We start from the raw sequence: 19,159 nt of genomic DNA, 5'->3' as shown, positions 1-19,159 counted from the left end.
TGGAAACTAAATGAATGTTTTACCAACCCAATACATATTTCTTACAGGGAATTTAGAAATTATAGAAAGGCACAGGAATAAGTTACTCATAATTCTTCCATCCAGAATTAAGCTGTTAACATTTGATATCTTTATGTGGTGCTTCTGTTGTTTATTTTTAATTTATTTAGAGAGGGGAAAGGAGGGAGAAAGAGAGAGCAACATTGATGTGAGAGGGAAACATCTATAGGTTGTTTCTTGCAATCCCATGTGCCCCAGCTGGGGACCACATCTGCAGCCCAGGCATGTGCTCTGACTGGGAATCAAACCTACCGCCTTGTGGTTATGGAACGATGCCCAACCCACTGAGCCACACTGGCTAGGGCATAAGTGCCTTCTTAAAAACATTTTTATTGCAGTATACCTGAAAACATAAATCCTAAGCTTGACGTGTGTAACTATCACCCGTACTAATTCTTTCCAGTTTTTACTTGTGTTGGTATGTGTGTGTACTTTTACATAATTGGGATAAAGTGGAATGGAAAGATTTTGTGTTTTGATTTTTTTCACTTAATGTTTCATCATGACTATTTTCAACATCATGAAGTATTTCCCTGAAATTTTATTGATCCTAGTTAATTATAAGAAACAAAAACTCATTTGAACAAGCTGAAGTAAAAAGTACTTATTTGAAATTATAATATTATATATTTATAAATACTGTTTTCAAGGAATATCCCACATCAACACAAAGATCTTTCTGGCAATAATATGGAGTATTTAAATTTTTCCTTTTTCAAATATCCTTGTGCATATAGCTTTACACTTGTAGGAGTCATTCTATAAGATTAATTGCTAAAACTAGACTTTGTTGAGTCCAAGGAATAATGCATATTTTAAGCATTAATAGACATTGCCAAATTGCCTTCCACAAAAGTTTAGATTCTCACCAGCTGTGTTTAAGATTCTACCATTTTTTTCTCTACATTTATAATAAAATGTTACTGCTTTTCTGAAATATTTTCAGTTTGCTAGGAAGAAAATGTCTGTTTTAATCTGAATTTAATTATTTGTGAAGCTGGGCATCTTTTCATATGTTTCTTGTACATTCGTATATTATATGAATTACCTGTTCAAGTCCTTTGTTTATTCATGTTTGTTTTTTTTAATTTTTTTATTGTATTTTTTCTTTAACATTTAGTCCCCTTATAACTCCCACCCCCCAGCAATCACCACACTGTTGTCCGTGTCCGTGAGTCTTTTTTCTTTTTTGTTGGACCCCTCCACCCTCTAATCTCCCCCTCTCCAGCTGTCATCCTGTTGTCCATTTATGAGTCTGTCCCCATTGATTACTGATTTGTAGAAACTATTAGGTATATTTTGACTGTCAGAAAATACTTCAGAAATACTAGCAGTGAGAAAAATGTATGCTATCTTTATGAAACTGGGATCATGAGAGAAATATAATTTTGTTTCCTGCCTTAAAAATTATTTTAAAATATAGTTTATTTGAGCTAAAATGTTGATGACATATGCTGGGGGGAGCAAGGTCACAAACGATCCCTGTATCCTGCCTTTTTTTAAAAATTGATTTTAGAGAGGAAGAGAGAAAGAGAGGGGGGGAGAGAGAGACACACACACACACAGACAGACAGACACTGATTTGTTGTTCCACTTATTTATGCATTTATTGGTTGCTTCTTTTATGCGCCCTGACTGGGGGGTCAAACCTGCAACCTTGGTGCACAGGGACAGTGCTCTGACTAACTGAGCCACCCTGCCAGCGCCTGTCCTGCCTTTTTAATTTACTGTTATGTGTCGGTCATTTTCTTATGTTATTAAATGTTGACTGTTTTCTCATGACATTAAATTTTCTTCATACACATGATTTTCATTGTTATTTAATTTCAAAATATGAGTGAACTGTAAAATTTTAAATTATTTGCCACTTGGGTAGTTTATACTTTTTTATTATAAAAAAGTTTACAATGTATATATGTTATACGAATCTGAGTGTGTGACGGTGGCTTTAGTATAAAAGTCAATAAGACAATTATTAAGATGAATCTTTATTATATTATTTATTTATTTATTTATTTATTTAAAAATTTTTAATTTACTTACTTTTAGAGAGGGGGAAGGGAACGAGAAAGAGGAGAGAAGCATCAGTGTGTGGTTGCCTCTTGAACGCCACCTACTGGGGACCTGGCCCAGAACCCAAGCATGTGCCCTGTCTGGGAATCAACCAGCAACTCTTTGGTTCACAGGCCCATGCTCAATCCATTGAGCTATATCAGCCAGGGCTATTATTTTTATTATTTTTTTATTTTTATACCTTATTTTATAAGATTTTATTTATTTATTTTTAGAGAAAGGGAGGGAAAAAGAGAGGGAAAGAAACATCAACGTGTGGTTGCCTCTCTCATTCCCCCAACTGAGGACCCGTGCCCCCCCCCCCCCCCCCCTGCAACCTGGTTATGTGCCCTGACTGGGAACTGAACCGGTGACCCTTTGGTTCACAGGCTGGTGGTCTATCAATTGAGCCTCACCATCTAGGGCTAGATGAACCCTTAAATACTTTAATATGCAATAATTTCTTATCGGAAAGAGCTGTACCAATTTATGCTCACTCCTAGCTTGCCATCATTTACTTGTGTGAATTTGTGTGTGTGTGCATTTTTTGTGGGTGGTAAATTACACATTAACATAAAGTTTACCATTTTAACCATTTTAAAATGTACAATTCAGTGGCATTTAGTGCATTTAACAGTCTCGTGTAGTCACCACCATTATGAAGTCCCATAACATTTTCATCGCCTGAAAAGGAAACCTGGCTCCTGTGAAACAGTCGTTCTCTGCCTTCCCCTCCCCAAGCTCTTGGCAACCCCTAATCACTTTCTACCTGTTTGGATTTGCCTGCTCTGGATATTTTACATAATTGGAATCATACAATATGTGACTTTTTGTGTCTGGCTTCTTTTCACTTAGAATAATGTTTCAAGGCCCATTCACATTGTAGCGTGAATAAATACTTCATTCCTTTTTATGGCTGAATATTTCGTTGTGTGGTTATACCATATTTTGTTTATGTATTCATTCCTCTGTTGAGGGACATTTTGATTGTTTCCACTTTTTAACTATTGTGAATTGTGTAAGGTTTTGCTTGAATACCTGTTTGGGTATATACCCAGAAGTGGACTTGTTGGGTCATATGGTAACTCTCTTTAAGAGCCTTTTCAAAACAAAAACAAACAAAAAAACAATCTTTTGAAGAAGTGCCACACTGATGCACAGTTTTACTTTGCACAACTTTACTATGAACACATGAGGGTTCCTCTGTCTCCATATTCTCACTAATATTTGTTTTCCTTTTTATTCTTTTATGTTATTGTTTTAAACTGTATTTCTTTGACTGCTGAGGTAGAGTTTTTTAATATTTTATTTATTTTTAGAACAAGGGGAAGGGAAGGAGAAAAAGTGGTAGAGAAATATGAATGTGTGGTTGCCTCCTGCATGCCCCCTCCCAGGGACCTGGCCTGGAACCTGGGCATGTGCTCTGACTGGGAATCAAATATGCAACCTTCCGGTTTACAGGCCAGTGCTTAATTCACCGAGCCACACCCACCATGGCTAAGGTAGAGTTTTTTTAAAAAGAGCAATTTATTAATCCTTTGTATTTGTATTATGAATTGTCTGTGTATGCTCTTTATAATTTCTCTTCTTGCTCACTTTTTTTAGGGGGGCGAGGAAGGGGAAGATTGAGGTTGGGTGCTTTTGAAAGTTGATTATGGATCTCTTTTGCTTAGGAAAGCTGCTGAGTTTACTACAGAAGCAGGGTAGGTAAGGAAATGTGGTATGGAGATATTAGTTTCTTATGGTTGCTGCAACAAATTACCACAAACTGGGTGGCTTAAAACAATTCTTTTTGTTGTGGGGGCCAAAAGTCCAAAATTAAGGTGTCAGCAGGCTATACTCCCTCAGAGGCTCTGGGAGAGACTAATTCTTTTCCTCTTCCAGTTTTTGGTGGCTGTCAGCATTTCTTGACTTCTGGCCACATAGCCTTCTCCTTTGTGTGTGTCGTCTCTGTGTTTATTTAATAAGGATACTTGTCTTTGGATTTATGGCCCATCTAACTAATCCAAGATGATCTTATCAAGATCTTTGATTATATCTGTAAAGATTCTTTTCAAATAAGATAACGTTTATAGGTTCAGGGGATTAGGTTGTAGACACAGCTTCCTTGGGGTTACCATGCAACCCAGTACAGAATGTCTAAAGCATAGGTCTTGGATTTCTTCAAGTGTGAGCAAGAAGCAGAGAGGAGTAAAAAAGGGAGCGTCTAGGAAGAATGGTTAAGGAGAATAGAGACTTATATCACCAGTGCTCTGTACAGTTACTGTACTTGGTATTGCAATGCCAAAGGATTTTGGATAAAAATGACTTAGATCTAATTTTGTTTGACTGAAGCCATGTGACTCAGACAAAAACCAAACTTCTGCTGTGGTAGAACATTCTTATCTGTAATAAAGGTATTTCTTTAATAGCACAATGATGTTGGAACCTGTCAGAGATATATTGTCATTGTCATTAATGAGCATCACTGTCATCTCTAGGCCTTGAATTTACGCTGTGTTCTTTTAAAATAGGCAGCATATCTCTTCTTGGCCTTTTGGCTAAGATCAAGTATAAAACAGACAATATAGGTCTCCTAGAAGAGAGAAGCAAGAGCTGGTTAGAATTTCCAAACCTCCTACTTACGGAGGAGGAAAGTGTGTCTTGGAAGGGTTCTGAGTGACTTGCCTGGGTTCTCATAGCTGGTCAGTGTCAGAGCTAGGACTTGAATTTGGGGTCCCTTAGCTTTTGGGTGATTGATTTTTCCATGATACAGTATACAAACTATAAACTATTAGATAAGTAAAGATTTCCGCAAAATTTTTTTAGTTAATTATTTTCCCCTTAAAGCTGAGATTCCCTATTGGATGGTAAAGGAGATGGTATAGCTGAAAGGTTCTATCTGTCCCCTGGATTTGAAACCCTACCCTCCATTTACAATTTGTGTGGCTTGTGCAGTTTACTTCTGTGTGTTAGTTTCGTCATCTCTGAAGTGGAAATAGAATGAATGTTAGGATTAAATAAGTTAATACATTAAATGGCTTGGAACAGTGCCTGGCATATGGTAAGTATCCATAATTGTTTGCTGATCTAGCATTTTTATTGTTGGCTTCACTTAACTTTCTATAATTTTGACAGGATGAGAAGTAGAGATAAGGTAATGGTGCTTCATACATGATCACATTTAGGTCTGTTAGCAACACACGAGAGAAGTTCTCTTATTCATATTTTATAGATGAGGAAACTGAGGCACAACACAGTTAAATAACTTGACTAAAGTTTTACAGCAAGTATTTAGGAGATTGGGATTCAAATTCAGATCCGTCAGAATCTAGACTTTTTAAAAAAATTAAACTTTATTCACCAAATATATATACACTGTAAAATGCATATCAGACTGGTACGCTGTGATGTATTTTTGTGAACTGAACACGCCCATGTCACAGCACCCCCCAGTCCTTCCTCGACTCCCTTTCAGCTGCTGTGTGCCCTCTTAGCCACCAAAAGTAACCACTGTTCTGACTCCCAACAGCACGGTTTGCCTGTCTTTGTACTTTATATAAATGTGATGATAGGCTGTGTGCTCTTTTATTTCTGGATTCTTTCACACAACATAGGTTCATTCACACTGTTATATGTGGTTTTAGGTTATTTGTTCTCATTGCTGTATAGTTTTCCATACCATAATGTATCTTCCAGTTCTGTTGATGACGTGGGTAGTTCCTAGATTTTTAGTATTGTAATTGTTGCATATTATAGACGTTCCTGTATGTGCCCTTTTTTGTGTGTGAACATGCCCTTTGGTCTATTGAGTATGGTCTGTTGAGTGGAATTGTTGGATCAGAGGTACATGTTCAGCTTTAGTAGGGACTGCCATGCCATTTTCCCTAGTGGTGTTTATTACAGTCTTATGTGCAGAGCCTGAGAGGAGAGGTTGCTCCGTGTCCTCAGCAATGCTCAACATATTCTTTCCTTTCTTTTGAACCATTCTGGTTGTTAAGGAGTGGTATTGAATTACTTAAATTTGCATTTTTTGGATGACTAATGAAGTTGAGTACCTCAAAAGTTTATCAGACACTTGCATGTCCTCTTTTTAGAACTATCAAAGTCTTTTGCCATTTTTCTTTCAGGTCTTTTTTTGTTGTCGTTTATTGATTTAATGGCATTCTTTATAATTTCTAGATGTGAGTGTTGTCAGTTATGTGTATTGAAAATATCTCATAATCCGTGTGCTTCCTTTTCATTCTCAGTGGTGATTTACTTTTGAGAAACAAATGTTCTTAGATATAGTCCAGTTTTTCAGTTTTCTCTCTTTATGTTTAGTGCATTTTGTGTTCTGTTTAAAACATCTTTGTTATTGCAGGGTCACAGAGATATTCTGTGTTTCCTCCTGAAGGCTGTATCGTTTCACCTTTCTCATTTGGATCTGCAATTGCAGAGCTAACTCTTAAACACTGGGCTGTTGACACTACTTTGTACTGCCTGAAAAAAGCCCACCCCCCACTTTGGTGTGTGAGAGTCATTTTTTCAGCATTGTACAAAGTGAAAGAGAAACGTTTTCATTGCTCTCACAGCTGGGCCTGAAGTACAACAAAGCTTTTGATATGACCAGTGCAGTGCTTTTAATGCACGTTTACTAAAACAAATGATAGTCTTTGTTTTAGTACCAGTTGGTAAAATTTTAGTGCTTAGGAATTCTGTAAAAAAAAGGAGGGGTCGTTTATTACTATAAAAAATCTTAAGAGTAAAGAAAACTTTCTTTTGTTATTGATGATAACCTGACAGGAGGCTTCCAGATTATTTTTTTTAATATATTTTATTTATTTATCTTTAGAGGGAAAAGAGAGAGGGAGATAAATATCAATGTACGGTTGGTTGCCTTTCATGCGTCCCCTGCTGGGAACTGGCCTGCAACCCAGGCATGTGCCCTGCCTGGGAATCTAACTGCCATCCTCTGGTTCACAGGCCGCGCTCAATCCGTTGAGCTATGCCAGCCAGGGCAGCTTCTAAGTTCTTAAATTTCCTGTGTTCTCTGGGGAGGAAGAGGCAGTGGGGCAGTCCCGTTATAAGCTGTAGTTTGGAATTTGGATTTAGGGACATGTCAGTGTTCTCGGTACAGCCGAGTTTGCTGCTCTGGCTCTACTTTGGTATGCATTCTGTGAAGCACATAGACATTGTCGCTTTCATGCAGTAGAAGCCTCCTTCTTGGGAAGCATTTGGGAATTTTCAGATCATTTCTTTCTTTTTTTTAAGTTGATTTTGGAGAGAGAGGAAGGGAGAGAGCGAAACATCAGTTTGTTGTTCCACTAAATGATGCATTCATTGGTTGAATCTTGCATGGGGCCTGACCAGGGATTAAACTTGCAACTTTGGCATTTTGGGGTGACACTCCAACCGACTGACTTACCTGGCTAGGGCCTCCAGGGCATTTCTGTGTCTTATTTTCATAGATCTAGAGGTGACTCTTGCATCTGTGGCTGTTCTTTTGGGAGGAAAAGATATACTATTTCAGTACCTTTTGTGTTCCATGCAGGTGTGTCACAAATGCTTTACTTACATTAACTTGCTCAGTTCCTTTCTATAGGACTGTGAATTAGGTGTTATTACCCCCTTGTTACAGCTATGGAACTGAGATTTATAGAAGAGAGACCTTGAGCAGGTTACTTAAAATTCAACAAGACATTATTTAAACTAGTATTTAAATAAACTAGTATTTAAATCTAGACCTGCTGGTGTTTAAAGATTCTTTCTTCCATCAGAGTGTGTATACCACAGGCTATACCGTAGTACCTTCCCAGCTTGATTACGTGACTTGCACATTTAATAAATATTTGTGGTATGAATTGTGGGCATATTTTCACCTTTATGGAGAATTAAAAATTTTGGCCTGGCATATTTTCTCCTCTTTATGGTGGCAGGAGGTGTTCATTTTCAGAATTCTTTAACCTCATTTTGTAATCTGTTGTTAGTTTGGTTTTTGCTGCTGTGGTAAGAACTGTTGTAATCTTTGCCTTCTCCAACAGTTTTATGGGTTTGTTTTGAAGAACCTAAAAAAAACCAACAAAAAAACACAAAACAGAAGAAACTTTTATTTATTTATTTATTTTTGCTAAATATTTCTTTAAGAAGGGTATTTTATGCTTGGTGATGCTCTACATGCAGAATCCTAAATAAGCACATTTTTCAGTTATCTCTGAGACTAAATTGGCCCCAGAACCTTTCTCCCTAAATTGTCATGAAAATTGTCTATGAATTGGAAAGGATAGGACTGAATTGGTTAAGAGGAGACTCAAATCTGAGATTGTTAATAAGCATTTATATAGGAACATTTAACTCCTCTGAATGAATTCATGTCTCATGACCCAGACAAATTATAGCCTAGAGTTCTGAAAGAATTTTGGGATGAAATCATTTATTCACTCATTGTCAGTAACCTTTAGGGACTCATGGAATTACCTCAAAATGGCATTTTCAAAACTGAGAAAACAGTAAGAGTTTTACATATGCCTAGTCAAAATCTAGAATGGTTGAAGGACATGGTATTAAGAATTAGAGCAGGAAACTATAATTATTTAGGGCCCACATGGGCCCACTAAGAATAGGTCATATTAACCACACTTTCTCTATTAAGGAAGTTGACTAATAGAAGAGGGGAATACTGTCAGCTACCATTTTTGGATTCAGGAATGTTTTGATGGAAATGGTTAAGATATACTTGGGAATAAGAGAAATTTGAGTTCTTTGATGAAGTAGGTGCTACAAAAGTAGAAGTATAGAAAGGAGATATGACTTAATAGCAACACTAAAATATAAGGCTTTTATAGTTGGCCACAAGTTGGACTTAGGGCAAAAGTGTAATTTAGCTGACAAAAAGTTGTGATTTTAGCTTGCATTAATAGATATTGTAAAAAAAGAGTGGATAGTCCTGTTCAAAATGATGCTGGTTAGATTACACCTAGATGGAGCACTGATTTCAGTTCTAGGAGCTAGCGTGGTGAGGGAACTGAAAATCATGTCATGTGAACTACATTCAAAGGAGCAGATTTGTTTTATGATTAGTAAATGGCTTTGACAATAGGTCCCACAGAAGAATATGAGAATAACTTGGAGAACAGAGAAACGACAACATTGTTGGAATGCCATAGATTTTGATAGCACTCACTTGAATAATTGTAGATTGGCCAACAGGCACAGAAGTGTATGAATTTCATTCTAGGCGGAGAATAGCATCTGAAAAAGAAGGAAGGCATGAAAAAGCATGCCATATTTGAGGAAATAGCAGTGAGTTAGTACAGGTAATGTGTAAAGAGGAGGAGAGGGGATGTGGGGGGTGAGACTGGGGAAGTTGGCAGGTGCGGTACATGAAGAAAGAGAAATGGGCCTGTGAAGATAAAAATGATTTGTATAAGTCTTGATTGTAATAGGCCTAGAATTCCAGGCTTTGTCACTTCTGTTCAAGAGTTCTTTCACTTTCCCTTCCTTCAGGTATGTGTTTTTTTTTATTCTGCATTTAAAAAATATGTTTATTGATTTGAGAGAGAGAGAGAGAGAGAGAGGGAGGAACATTGATGTGAGAGAGAAACATCAATTGGTTGCCTGCCCTGACCGGGGATCGAATTCACAATCTAGGTACGTGCCCTGACTGGGGAATACGTCCCTCAACCTTTCAGTGCACTGAACGGGACGACGCTCCAGCCAACCAAGCCACAGCAGCAAGGGTTCATCTGCATATTTTTATTGATAAATTTGACATGTTAAGTTTTGGAAATTTAAGGTGAATGGCATGTTAACTTTGATACATTTATGTATTATAATGTTATTGCCACTGAAACAGTATTTATCACATTACATCTTTATAGTACAGTGTTATTATCTACATTCATTACGCTAAGCATTAAATGTCTATGACATTTACTACTTGGTAGAAGTTTGTACCCTTAAACACCATTAATCTTATCTCTTCACCACCCCCATCCCCTGGAACCACCTCTTTTTTTTTTTAACATGTTTGACTTTGTTAGGTTCCATATATAAGTGATAGCTTATAGCACTTGTCTTTCTGTGTCTGGCTTATCTCACTTAGCATAATATGCTCCACTTATGTGGTTCCAAATGGCAGGATATCATCCTTTCTCATGGCTAAATAATATTCCATTGTTTATTCCATTATTCTCATGGCTAAATAAAGATCCATATACTGCATCTTTTTTATCCATTTATCTGTCGATGGCCATTTGGGCTATTTCCATATCTTAGCTATTATGAATAAGGCTGTGATAAACATGGATGTGCATAAATCTCCTTGAAATCCTGATTTCCTTTCCTTTATGTATGTATACCCAGAAGTGGAATTGCTGGATCTTATGGTAGATGCATTTTTAATTTTTTGAGGAACATCTGCGTTGTTTTCCATAGTAGTTAGACTGATTTATATTCCTACCAACAGTGTATGGGGGGGTCCCCTTTTCACCACATCCTCTCCAGCACTTAGACGTTAGCTTGCCAGATGTGTGCCCTTTAGGGGATTCAGATGGGCTGAAAGATAGATATCTACACTTGGTATCTTGCTACCAAAGTTCTGTCCTAGCTGTGGTTTGGAGCAATCCTATCTGGATAGGTTCTCAAACCTTCCCTTGTTAAAAAAAAATAGTACATTTTAGAATAAGTAAGTACATGAGTTGGACTAGGTTGGTGCCTGAAAAATGTCAAGCAGGAGGCAAATTATCAGTAAAAGTAATGTTCGTATATACAAATCTAAAGTAATCTCACGAAGAAAATAGGTTGAGAAAGAATAAATCTGCCTCAAGGAGAAAACAGCAGTAACAGATGGTTTTTATTGCTCTTCCATTGAAAAGCCTGGTGAGCAGCTGTCCTGGGTTAGTTAGTGCCTTAAAGAGGCCCTGTGGCCTGTCCAAGGGCCTCACTGCCTGCACTCTGGGTATTTGTCTCTGAATGTCTGACTCCTGAGCAGCACAGTCAGCTGGTGATGTGGGGCCAAGGTATAGGCTGTTTCTCCAAAGAGCAGTCTGTCTTCAGTTGATGCTGCAGGAGCTGTAAGTTCACCTCAACTTCATATACAGAAGGAGTGAGGGAGAGTGATGAGTAGAATGTAGTGTTAGACGGTTTTTGTGCCTACCAAAACACTGCTAGCCTTACTGGGTTTTAAAAAGATGTCTCTATATAAAAAGTGCTGACTATAATGAAGTGCTCACCCAAAATTAATAGCAAGACTAATACTCATTTAGTTAGAAATTGGCATTCCCTCCTTACTACATTGTGCCCCATAAGTCAGATGGCAGGAGGTAACCTCTGATTTGTACAAGGGCTCGGAAATCTTTAGGAGGAGAGAGATTTGAAATGCTGGACAGTGCATGAACTGAAAACACAAGTTGGTTCTTCAACATGCACCAGAAATAGAAGTGTGAGTTGGTAGTAATACTGTTCTGGTGGGCAGTCTGTTTCAGGAGTGTTTGTAACAGGGAAGATACAGTGACATCTTTTAGTGCTAGAAGTAAACTGATTATAGCATGAGTGGCACTGAGTTGGTGACTGGTCACCAATCTAGTGACTAATCAACAGGATCAATTCTAGGATATCCCAGAATGCCAGTATGCAAAGGATAGCATAATAACCTGGCTGTATCAGTTCCCAGAGGAAAAGAATTTCATCACTCTTGTTACAGGTAATGTGAATTAAACTGTAGGATTGGTGTTGATGTGGTGAGGTGAGGAAGTTCCTGTAACACTTGTTTTGGGCCTGTGGTTTCTAACCTTTTTGGGTCAGGGGACCCTTTGAGACTGGCAAAAATTCTCTTCTCTCCCCAGAAAAATACACACATCTTTATACAAAATTTAATGAATCATTTCAGAGACTTTAGTGGTTCCTTTGAAGCTTCTCAGCATAAGCATCCCTTGTGTAGCATTATTCAAATTAAACCATTACCAATAGGCAGATAGCAGTACAAATGTCAGTTTGTTTCTGGCTTGGTCAAAGCAGAACAAGTAAACAAAGAACCTACTAGAAGTCTTTTTAAGGCATGCAAACTTAAAAAAAAAGTCTGTTATGATTTATCTGAACTGTACTTTCCTGATGGCAGATTCACAAAGATAAACTGATACCTAGTTGACTAATTTTTAAGTAGCTGTTAGAAACAGGCTTTAGTTGTGATATCCAGACCTGCCAGTATTTGTATACTCTGTATGTGTTGGGCAAATAATTAGTCGATGTTTCTAGGAAAATAGGACAGTTGTGCTTGTGATGTGATAGTCCTAATATTGTTTAACTTTTCAGAGTTAAACAATAGATATTTATTATTTAGCCTGTGACATGCATACAGGTTTCAGGAGGTAGGGCTAATGTATGTGTTCCTGAGGCATTACATTTCTGCTGCTTATTCTCAAAACTCAGCCCTTAGTAAAGTGGTGAAAAATTCAATTGTTTTTTAATAAAAACTATCTTGGGTTTATGCATCTCTTTCCTCTCTTGCCTTTCTGACACTCTTTATAAGGTAGCTGTAATAAACATGATTCGTTCTCAGGTCCCTCATAACGCTTCTTTGTACACCTCCTTTCCCCTGGGAGTGAAAACACTATGCTCCCGCTACACTTTCCCAGACTAATACATAGAAGGACTTCTGCCTGGGATTGGATCTCTGTGGTTCCTTTACTTACAACCTGCCTCTTTATCTTTAACAAGACTTCTTTTTTAAATTTATTTTTTATTTTATTTTTTAACAAGTAGGGGCAGGTGGTGGAGAGGTGGTGATGGTGAGGACAGAGGATCTCAAGACTTCTTTTCCCTGTGATTCATGGCCTCCCTTCCTCTGTCTACACTCCAGGTCAGCTCATCACGTTCACCTCTGGCTTCATCTCACTGGTCGTTTAAAAGTCTCTTCCTAAATAATCCTCTGTTCTATCCTTTCAGTGCTTTTCGTGTCTTAGGGGGCACTTCATAGCCATCTTAGGAAAGTATCTTTTTGTTTTATTTTAGTAATTTATTTTTATTGTATTTTTCATTACCATTTATCCCCTTATACCTTCTTCTACCTTCACCCACCCCATCCCCCTCAGAAAATATTTTATCCTAAATGCTTTCATATAGGACATTGGTAACTGCCCTAATTCCTATATATACTATGTCCTCAGATGACATCGTTTCATTCAGTGTCATTTTGTTATAATATTGATAAGGGGGAAAATTGATTTCGTGCCAGGGCTACTGTCTCTCTGGAGTTGGCACTTTCTCCCCATTCTGCATGGGTCTTCTCTGGGTACTCTGGTTTCTCCCCACATTGCAAAGATGTTCGTGGCAGGTGAGTTGGAGCGTCTGTGTTATCTGAGTCTGAGGGAGTGTGGGGGGGTGTGTGTGCTCCCTGTGGTGGAATGGTGCCCCGAGCATGGTCGGGCCTTGCCTTGGGCTGTCTGATGGCCACCTGTAATTCCAAACTGGAATAAGTCGGGTGGAATATAATGATCTTACTCGTTTTTATTTTATTTTATTTTATCTTTCTTTCTTTTTTTTTTTTTTGGCCTTTAAGTTTTTTTTTTTTTTATTTTGTTATTGTGAAAACATACACACATATTTCTTCTGGATTATCTTCTAAGAATAGCTGCTCCAGAGAAGGATTACTGGACCAAAGTTTATCAGCAAGTTCTGGTTCTAAGTAATGTAAAGAAAGCACACTGTGCCCTCTCTCCCAGTGAATATAGCTACAAAACCTGGACACACTGCATGGAGCAGCTGTTTGAAGGCTCTGAAAAGTCAGCGGCAGCAGTGCATTGAAAAAGACTAGATTCAGAGTATCATAGAATTGTGAGTTTGCCATTTTTTCTGCTCCAGGTGTCCGGACATCACTTGACTTGAATCTGTTTAATTGATATTTATAGGATTCCCAACAACAGTAGAGTACACTTCCTTACCCAGCACCCATGGAACTTTCTATGAGATAGACCATGTCCTGTGTCATAAAACACATCTTAACAAATTTAAAAGATTGAAATCATATGTTGTCTGGCCATAATGAAATTAACCAAAAATCAATAACAAAAATTACAAATATGTGGAAATTAAACAACACTTTTATAAATAATATGTGGGTCAAAGAGAAAGCCTCAGAGGAAATTAGAAAATATTTTCGGCCGAACAAAAGTGAATATAAAACATATAGAAGCTGTGGGACTCAGCTAACATAGCTTATAGGGGAATTTGTAGTATTAATTGTTTTTATTGGAAAAGAAAGGTCTCAAGTTGATTGATACCTGAAACTTCCACCTTAAGACACTAAAAAAAAAAAAAAAAAGCAAAATAAAAACACAAATTGGGCGCTTTAAAAAAATCTGTTCTCTCGTTTCTGGAGACTGGAAGCTTGACATGAAGGTATCCCCAGGGTTTGTTTCTTCTGGAAGGTCCCGGGGAGAACCTGTTCCGGGCCCTCTTCTCCCTTCTGGTGGCTGCCAGCGGGCCTTCCCGTTCCTTGGTTTGTGGATGCATCTCCATCCTCTGCTTCCGTCTGCGCATGGCCTTCTCTCTGAGTGTCCTTTGATGTCTCTTTACAAGGACACTCTTATGGATTTAGGGTCCACCTTAATCCAGTATGATCTCATCTCAATTGACTAATTTTACCTTATTTCCAATTAAGATCATATGTGAGGTCACACCTAAATTTTGGGGGTTGGGGAGATGCTGCTATTTTATCTTTCTTAAGTGTATATATAACACATTTCAGTTATGTTAGAATAATATTAGAATATTATTCAATAATATTAGGAGTGTTTGGGGTCTTTATTTAGAAGTTTGGGGATGTTTTTGGTTACCAGAAATATGCAGTAGGAGCTTAATTCTAGTTTATATCAATTTGCCCATTGTAATATTGGCTCATTATATATCTTTTTGCTTAAAGTTGCAGTTTCCAAGAACCTATTGATGATGTTGAGTGAGGACTTACTGTATGTTCATATATTTTGTGGTTTTTACCGAGGGGATTTTCTAGCCTAGTTAAGGAAGAAATGAGCAAACTGACAAAACTGAAGAAGCTTAGCAGGAAGAAATCCTTATCTTCTCTCAGAACTGAATACAGTTTAAAAATACATTCTGAGAATCTCAGACTATAGACGAGATCACTATGTCATCTGCTTTCTGTTTAATTACTTCGTACTGTAAATTCAGACTTGCCGTGAGTGGGCTCTTTTTTAGGTGTCACCGAAAGCTCTGAGACAAGCTCTGTGTAACTGTAGGGCTTTGTTGCTATCACTGGTACCAGCTGCCTGCTGATTTTGCCAGTCTTCTTTAGTGATTACCAAATGGCCCTGGCTGGTGTGGCTCAGGGGATTGAGCACTGGCCTGCGAACCAAAAGGTTGCCAGTTCAATTCCCCATCAGGGCACATGCCCGGGTTGCCAGCCATGTCCTGGGATGGGGGCGTTGGGGGTGTCGGGAGCCTCTGAGAGGCAACTGATTGATGTATCTCTGGATCATTGCTGTTTCTCTCCCTCTCTCTTTTCCTTCCTTCCTATCTCTCTAAAAATAAATAAATAAAATCATTTAAGAAAGATAACCAAATGTATTTTGAGAGATGAAATTTATTGGAAAAGAGTTCCAGAAAAATCAATTTGGAAGAAGGAATCAGGAAATGAGAGGAATTGAAATTGTGGTACTTGTTTTACTAACAAAAAGTTGAGCCTTCTCAGAGGTTGAATAAGTGGGCTTCTAATGATGATGGACAGACTGAGAGAGGGGAAGCAAAGATTTTAGTTTTAAAAGCAGTAACTTTCTGACTCTCATCATTGTTAGTGTCTGGGACAGGAATTATTACAAACTCTTCTTTTTTTAGAAATTTTTTCATTGCCTCTGGGATGATTTAGAGTGAAGGACTGTCTGACTTTAGGTCACCCCAATTCTGTGTTGATGAAGAATGCGTCTTTCTTAGTAATCACCTTTGTGTTTCAAAGCAACTTTTTTAAAACTATAGTTGGAACAGAACTTACTATGTCAACTAGAGCACGTGAACAGGGTCCTGTACGAGTGTGTCTGGTTAGATCAAATAGACTGAAGATCTGGGGCCTTCCTATGAAATGGTGGTTTGTGTATGTTCTTTTCCTTATATATTCGATAGTAAGGTCCTTGAGGATGGGCACTTCATCGGGTTTATCTCTGACCCCCACAGTACTTAAGGTCCTTGTATAGCAAAATTACTCAGTAAACAGATGTAGAATTCAATTGAATTGTCCTTGATTATGTTTCCTACGTATTTTTCTGTGGCTCCTACTGGAGTTATTTGTTTGAAATGTTTAGGCATATTTAATTTGTCCCTCACTCCATCACCCCTTAAGAAAAGCAATACTTGGGGCAGCATACTTTTGGGTATCACACTAGTGACTTTATAGTAATTTGATATTGGCTGAGCTCTTCATTCCATTATTCTGTATTGTAATGTTTTTCAAACTGAATTGTAACTGATGGTAGGTCTGCAGTTAGCATATTTAATTTTAATGATATAGAATAGAAATTATGAGAGGGGATGACATAGTAAGTAAGGGTAAGTATTTTGTGAAATTTTTGTTTTAGATAAATTTAAACATACATTGTGTCTGTGTATTACTTCATGCTGAAAAATTTATTTCATACTGGAGTCATGGTCAAAATGTTTGAATCACACTATTGTAATACTGTGTTATTTCATTTGTCATATAGCATTATGCCAGTACATACAGGCTTCTAAAGCCAGGGACGGTACCAGCCCTTTCATTTCCAGTACAACTGAAGGTAAAAACAAAAGAAAATTGAGAGTACACAAAGCTTTCTGGTTCCTCTAACATGTCTCTTCTGTTGCATTTTGTACCCTTTGGCCTTCTAACTTTCTTGAGCCTTGACTAGTAGATTTTTCACATTTGTATCCCTCTAGGTGGTGGGTTCTTTGGTTCTTCCTCTTTTCACCGTAATGTTCTTATTTCAATATGCTCTAATGTTTTTAGGGGGAAGAAGGGAGAAACGAAGGAGTATTTCAGAAATTTCAAATGATTTTGAATTGACAAAATTGCTTATTAGATTTACCTTGAAATCTGCGTTTTTACAGTTCTTGAATCTTTTAGTCCCTTTGTATTTTTTAGAGAACATAGAAATGCATATTTCATTCTGAATTTAAAATCATTTATGCTTTAATGCTGTTATTAGTTGACTTTAAGCAAGCTAAATATGGTGTACAAAAAAAGATGGATATAATCCTTCATCATTCGTTGTGCTTTCTCCCTTCTCTCCCAAGAAAATTAACCATTGGGTTTGTAGTAATCGTTTTCATTTTAATGGAAAGAAATGACAGTTTTCGGTGTCCAATATTAACCATGCTAAACTTTTCAGCTTCTTTACTTGCCTAAAAATTTCAATACCTTTTCTATTCTTAGATGGTTGGCATTTCTCTGTCTTGCTTTGCCTTCATTTCTGTACACTGCTGGACTACCAAGCTCAGACATTCATAACCTGGTGATTTCAAGGGACTTTGAGGAAATGATCTACTTCTTTTTTTTCTTGTAGGGGAAAATTTTGAGCAGACACCATTGAGACGAACATTCAAGTCTAAGGTCCTTGCACGATATCCTGAGAACGTAGAATGGAATCCCTTTGACCAAGATGCAGTGGGAATGGTTAGTATTTGTTAGCCACAGATATGAGAATTTACAGAGTAAATTTTGAAAAGGGGATTGTATGCATATTGTTCATGATTTTGCATTTTGACAAATATATCAAATATTCAGAATACATGTATCAAAATACTGAAAGTTGTAATGTGTTTCTGTTATGTGAGACAAATATGTAGTAATGGATCAGCAAACGTTTTTTGTGGTACTGAGCTGTTGGTTGCTTATAGCATTGAGATTACGTGAAGAGTGAGGTTTAAAGTAATTTTCTATCGTGTTATATATGTCTGAGTGATATGGCAGAAATGACCATTTTTGTTTCCTCATAATTTTAGATAGGACATGTAGAAAAGTACTACTTTGAATAAGCTAACCTTCATTGAGTCACCTTGTGCTAGGCACTGTGATACGCATTTTACATGAATTAACTCATTTAATTTTCATTAATATCCCTTATGTAGATAATATTAAGTAAACATACAGACATATACAATAGTTTTTAAGTGAGGAAACTAATATCCAAAGAGGTTAAGTCATGTGTCCAAGGTGACATGGTAGAAGCAGTTGAGCTGGAGTTTGAATACCATAGTCTGGTTCTAGAGCTCTGTTCTTAACTGCATATTTGTATCAGTACTACCTCTATTAATTTTTAATAGCTTTTTATAGTTTTTAGAGGATGATCTTGCTCAGTACACACAGTAACTGTGAAATAAGCAGAGTATACTGTATTACCTTTATTTCACAGATGAGGTAACTGAGTTTTAGAAAGCCTCAAGGATTTGATGCCTAGACGAGTGCTTATTTAATTTTAATATGTTACATCCTTTTTTAAATTATATTTTATTGATTATGCTATTACAATTGTCCTAATTTTTTCCCCCGTTGACCCTCTTACCATTACAGCACGCCCCACTCTCTCAGGCAATCCCTCCACCATCGTTCACATCCATGGGTCATGTGTATAAGTTCTTTGACTACTCCATCTCCTGTACTGTATGTTACACCCCCATGGCTATTCTGGAACTACCTATTTGTACTTAATCCCCTCACCTCTTCACCCATTCTCCCCCTCCCCCCTCAAATCTGGCAACCTTCTGGTACCTAACTTCTTTTCCCTTGCTTTTAAGATTTACCAGGTCAGTCAGCTGCAAAGACTGGCTGTGGCCACTGACCACCAACCTCTGCCCTCTGTGTAGGATCAGCTGTGCAGGGGAAGGGCGCTGGCGCTCTGATGTGTCTGTAGCTATCAACTGGCTACAGTTGGCCCTGGGGTTTCCTGGGTGGTGCAGGCCAAGGTCAGCCCTCACCTGTGTTTCTTCTCCCTGGGGCACCTGAGCTGTAAAGCAATCTGAGATGGCTACTATACTTGTGCTGTGTTTGGAGATTCCAGGTGAAGCCAAAGCTGTGAATCTAAGCTGGCTAGTGTCATACCCAGGGCTC

At 37.8% G+C, this 19,159-nt stretch overlaps 1 protein-coding gene across 2 annotated transcripts in view; it reads left to right on the top strand.

The window, feature by feature from the left end:
• Positions 1-19,159, top strand: part of DENND5A (DENN domain containing 5A) — an 88,526-nt gene that overhangs the window by 12,990 nt on the left and 56,377 nt on the right. The window contains exons 2-3 of one of the 2 annotated variants that reach the window (XM_037133802.2): positions 16,779-16,850; positions 17,616-17,725. The exons of the other annotated variant lie outside the window; for it this stretch is intronic. Coding sequence (XP_036989697.2) covers positions 16,779-16,850; positions 17,616-17,725 — 182 coding nt within the window. The remainder of the gene's footprint in view (positions 1-16,778; positions 16,851-17,615; positions 17,726-19,159) is intronic. 2 annotated transcript variants of the gene reach the window in all.

This window comes from Artibeus jamaicensis, unplaced genomic scaffold (assembly GCF_021234435.1).
Source record: "Artibeus jamaicensis isolate MK-2021 breed Jamaican fruit bat unplaced genomic scaffold, CSHL_Jam_final contig_797, whole genome shotgun sequence".
In the NCBI taxonomy this organism is placed as follows: Eukaryota; Metazoa; Chordata; class Mammalia; order Chiroptera; family Phyllostomidae; genus Artibeus; species Artibeus jamaicensis.
The sequence above is the reverse complement of the archived record's forward strand: the minus strand, read 5'-3'. Positions and strand labels throughout refer to the sequence as shown.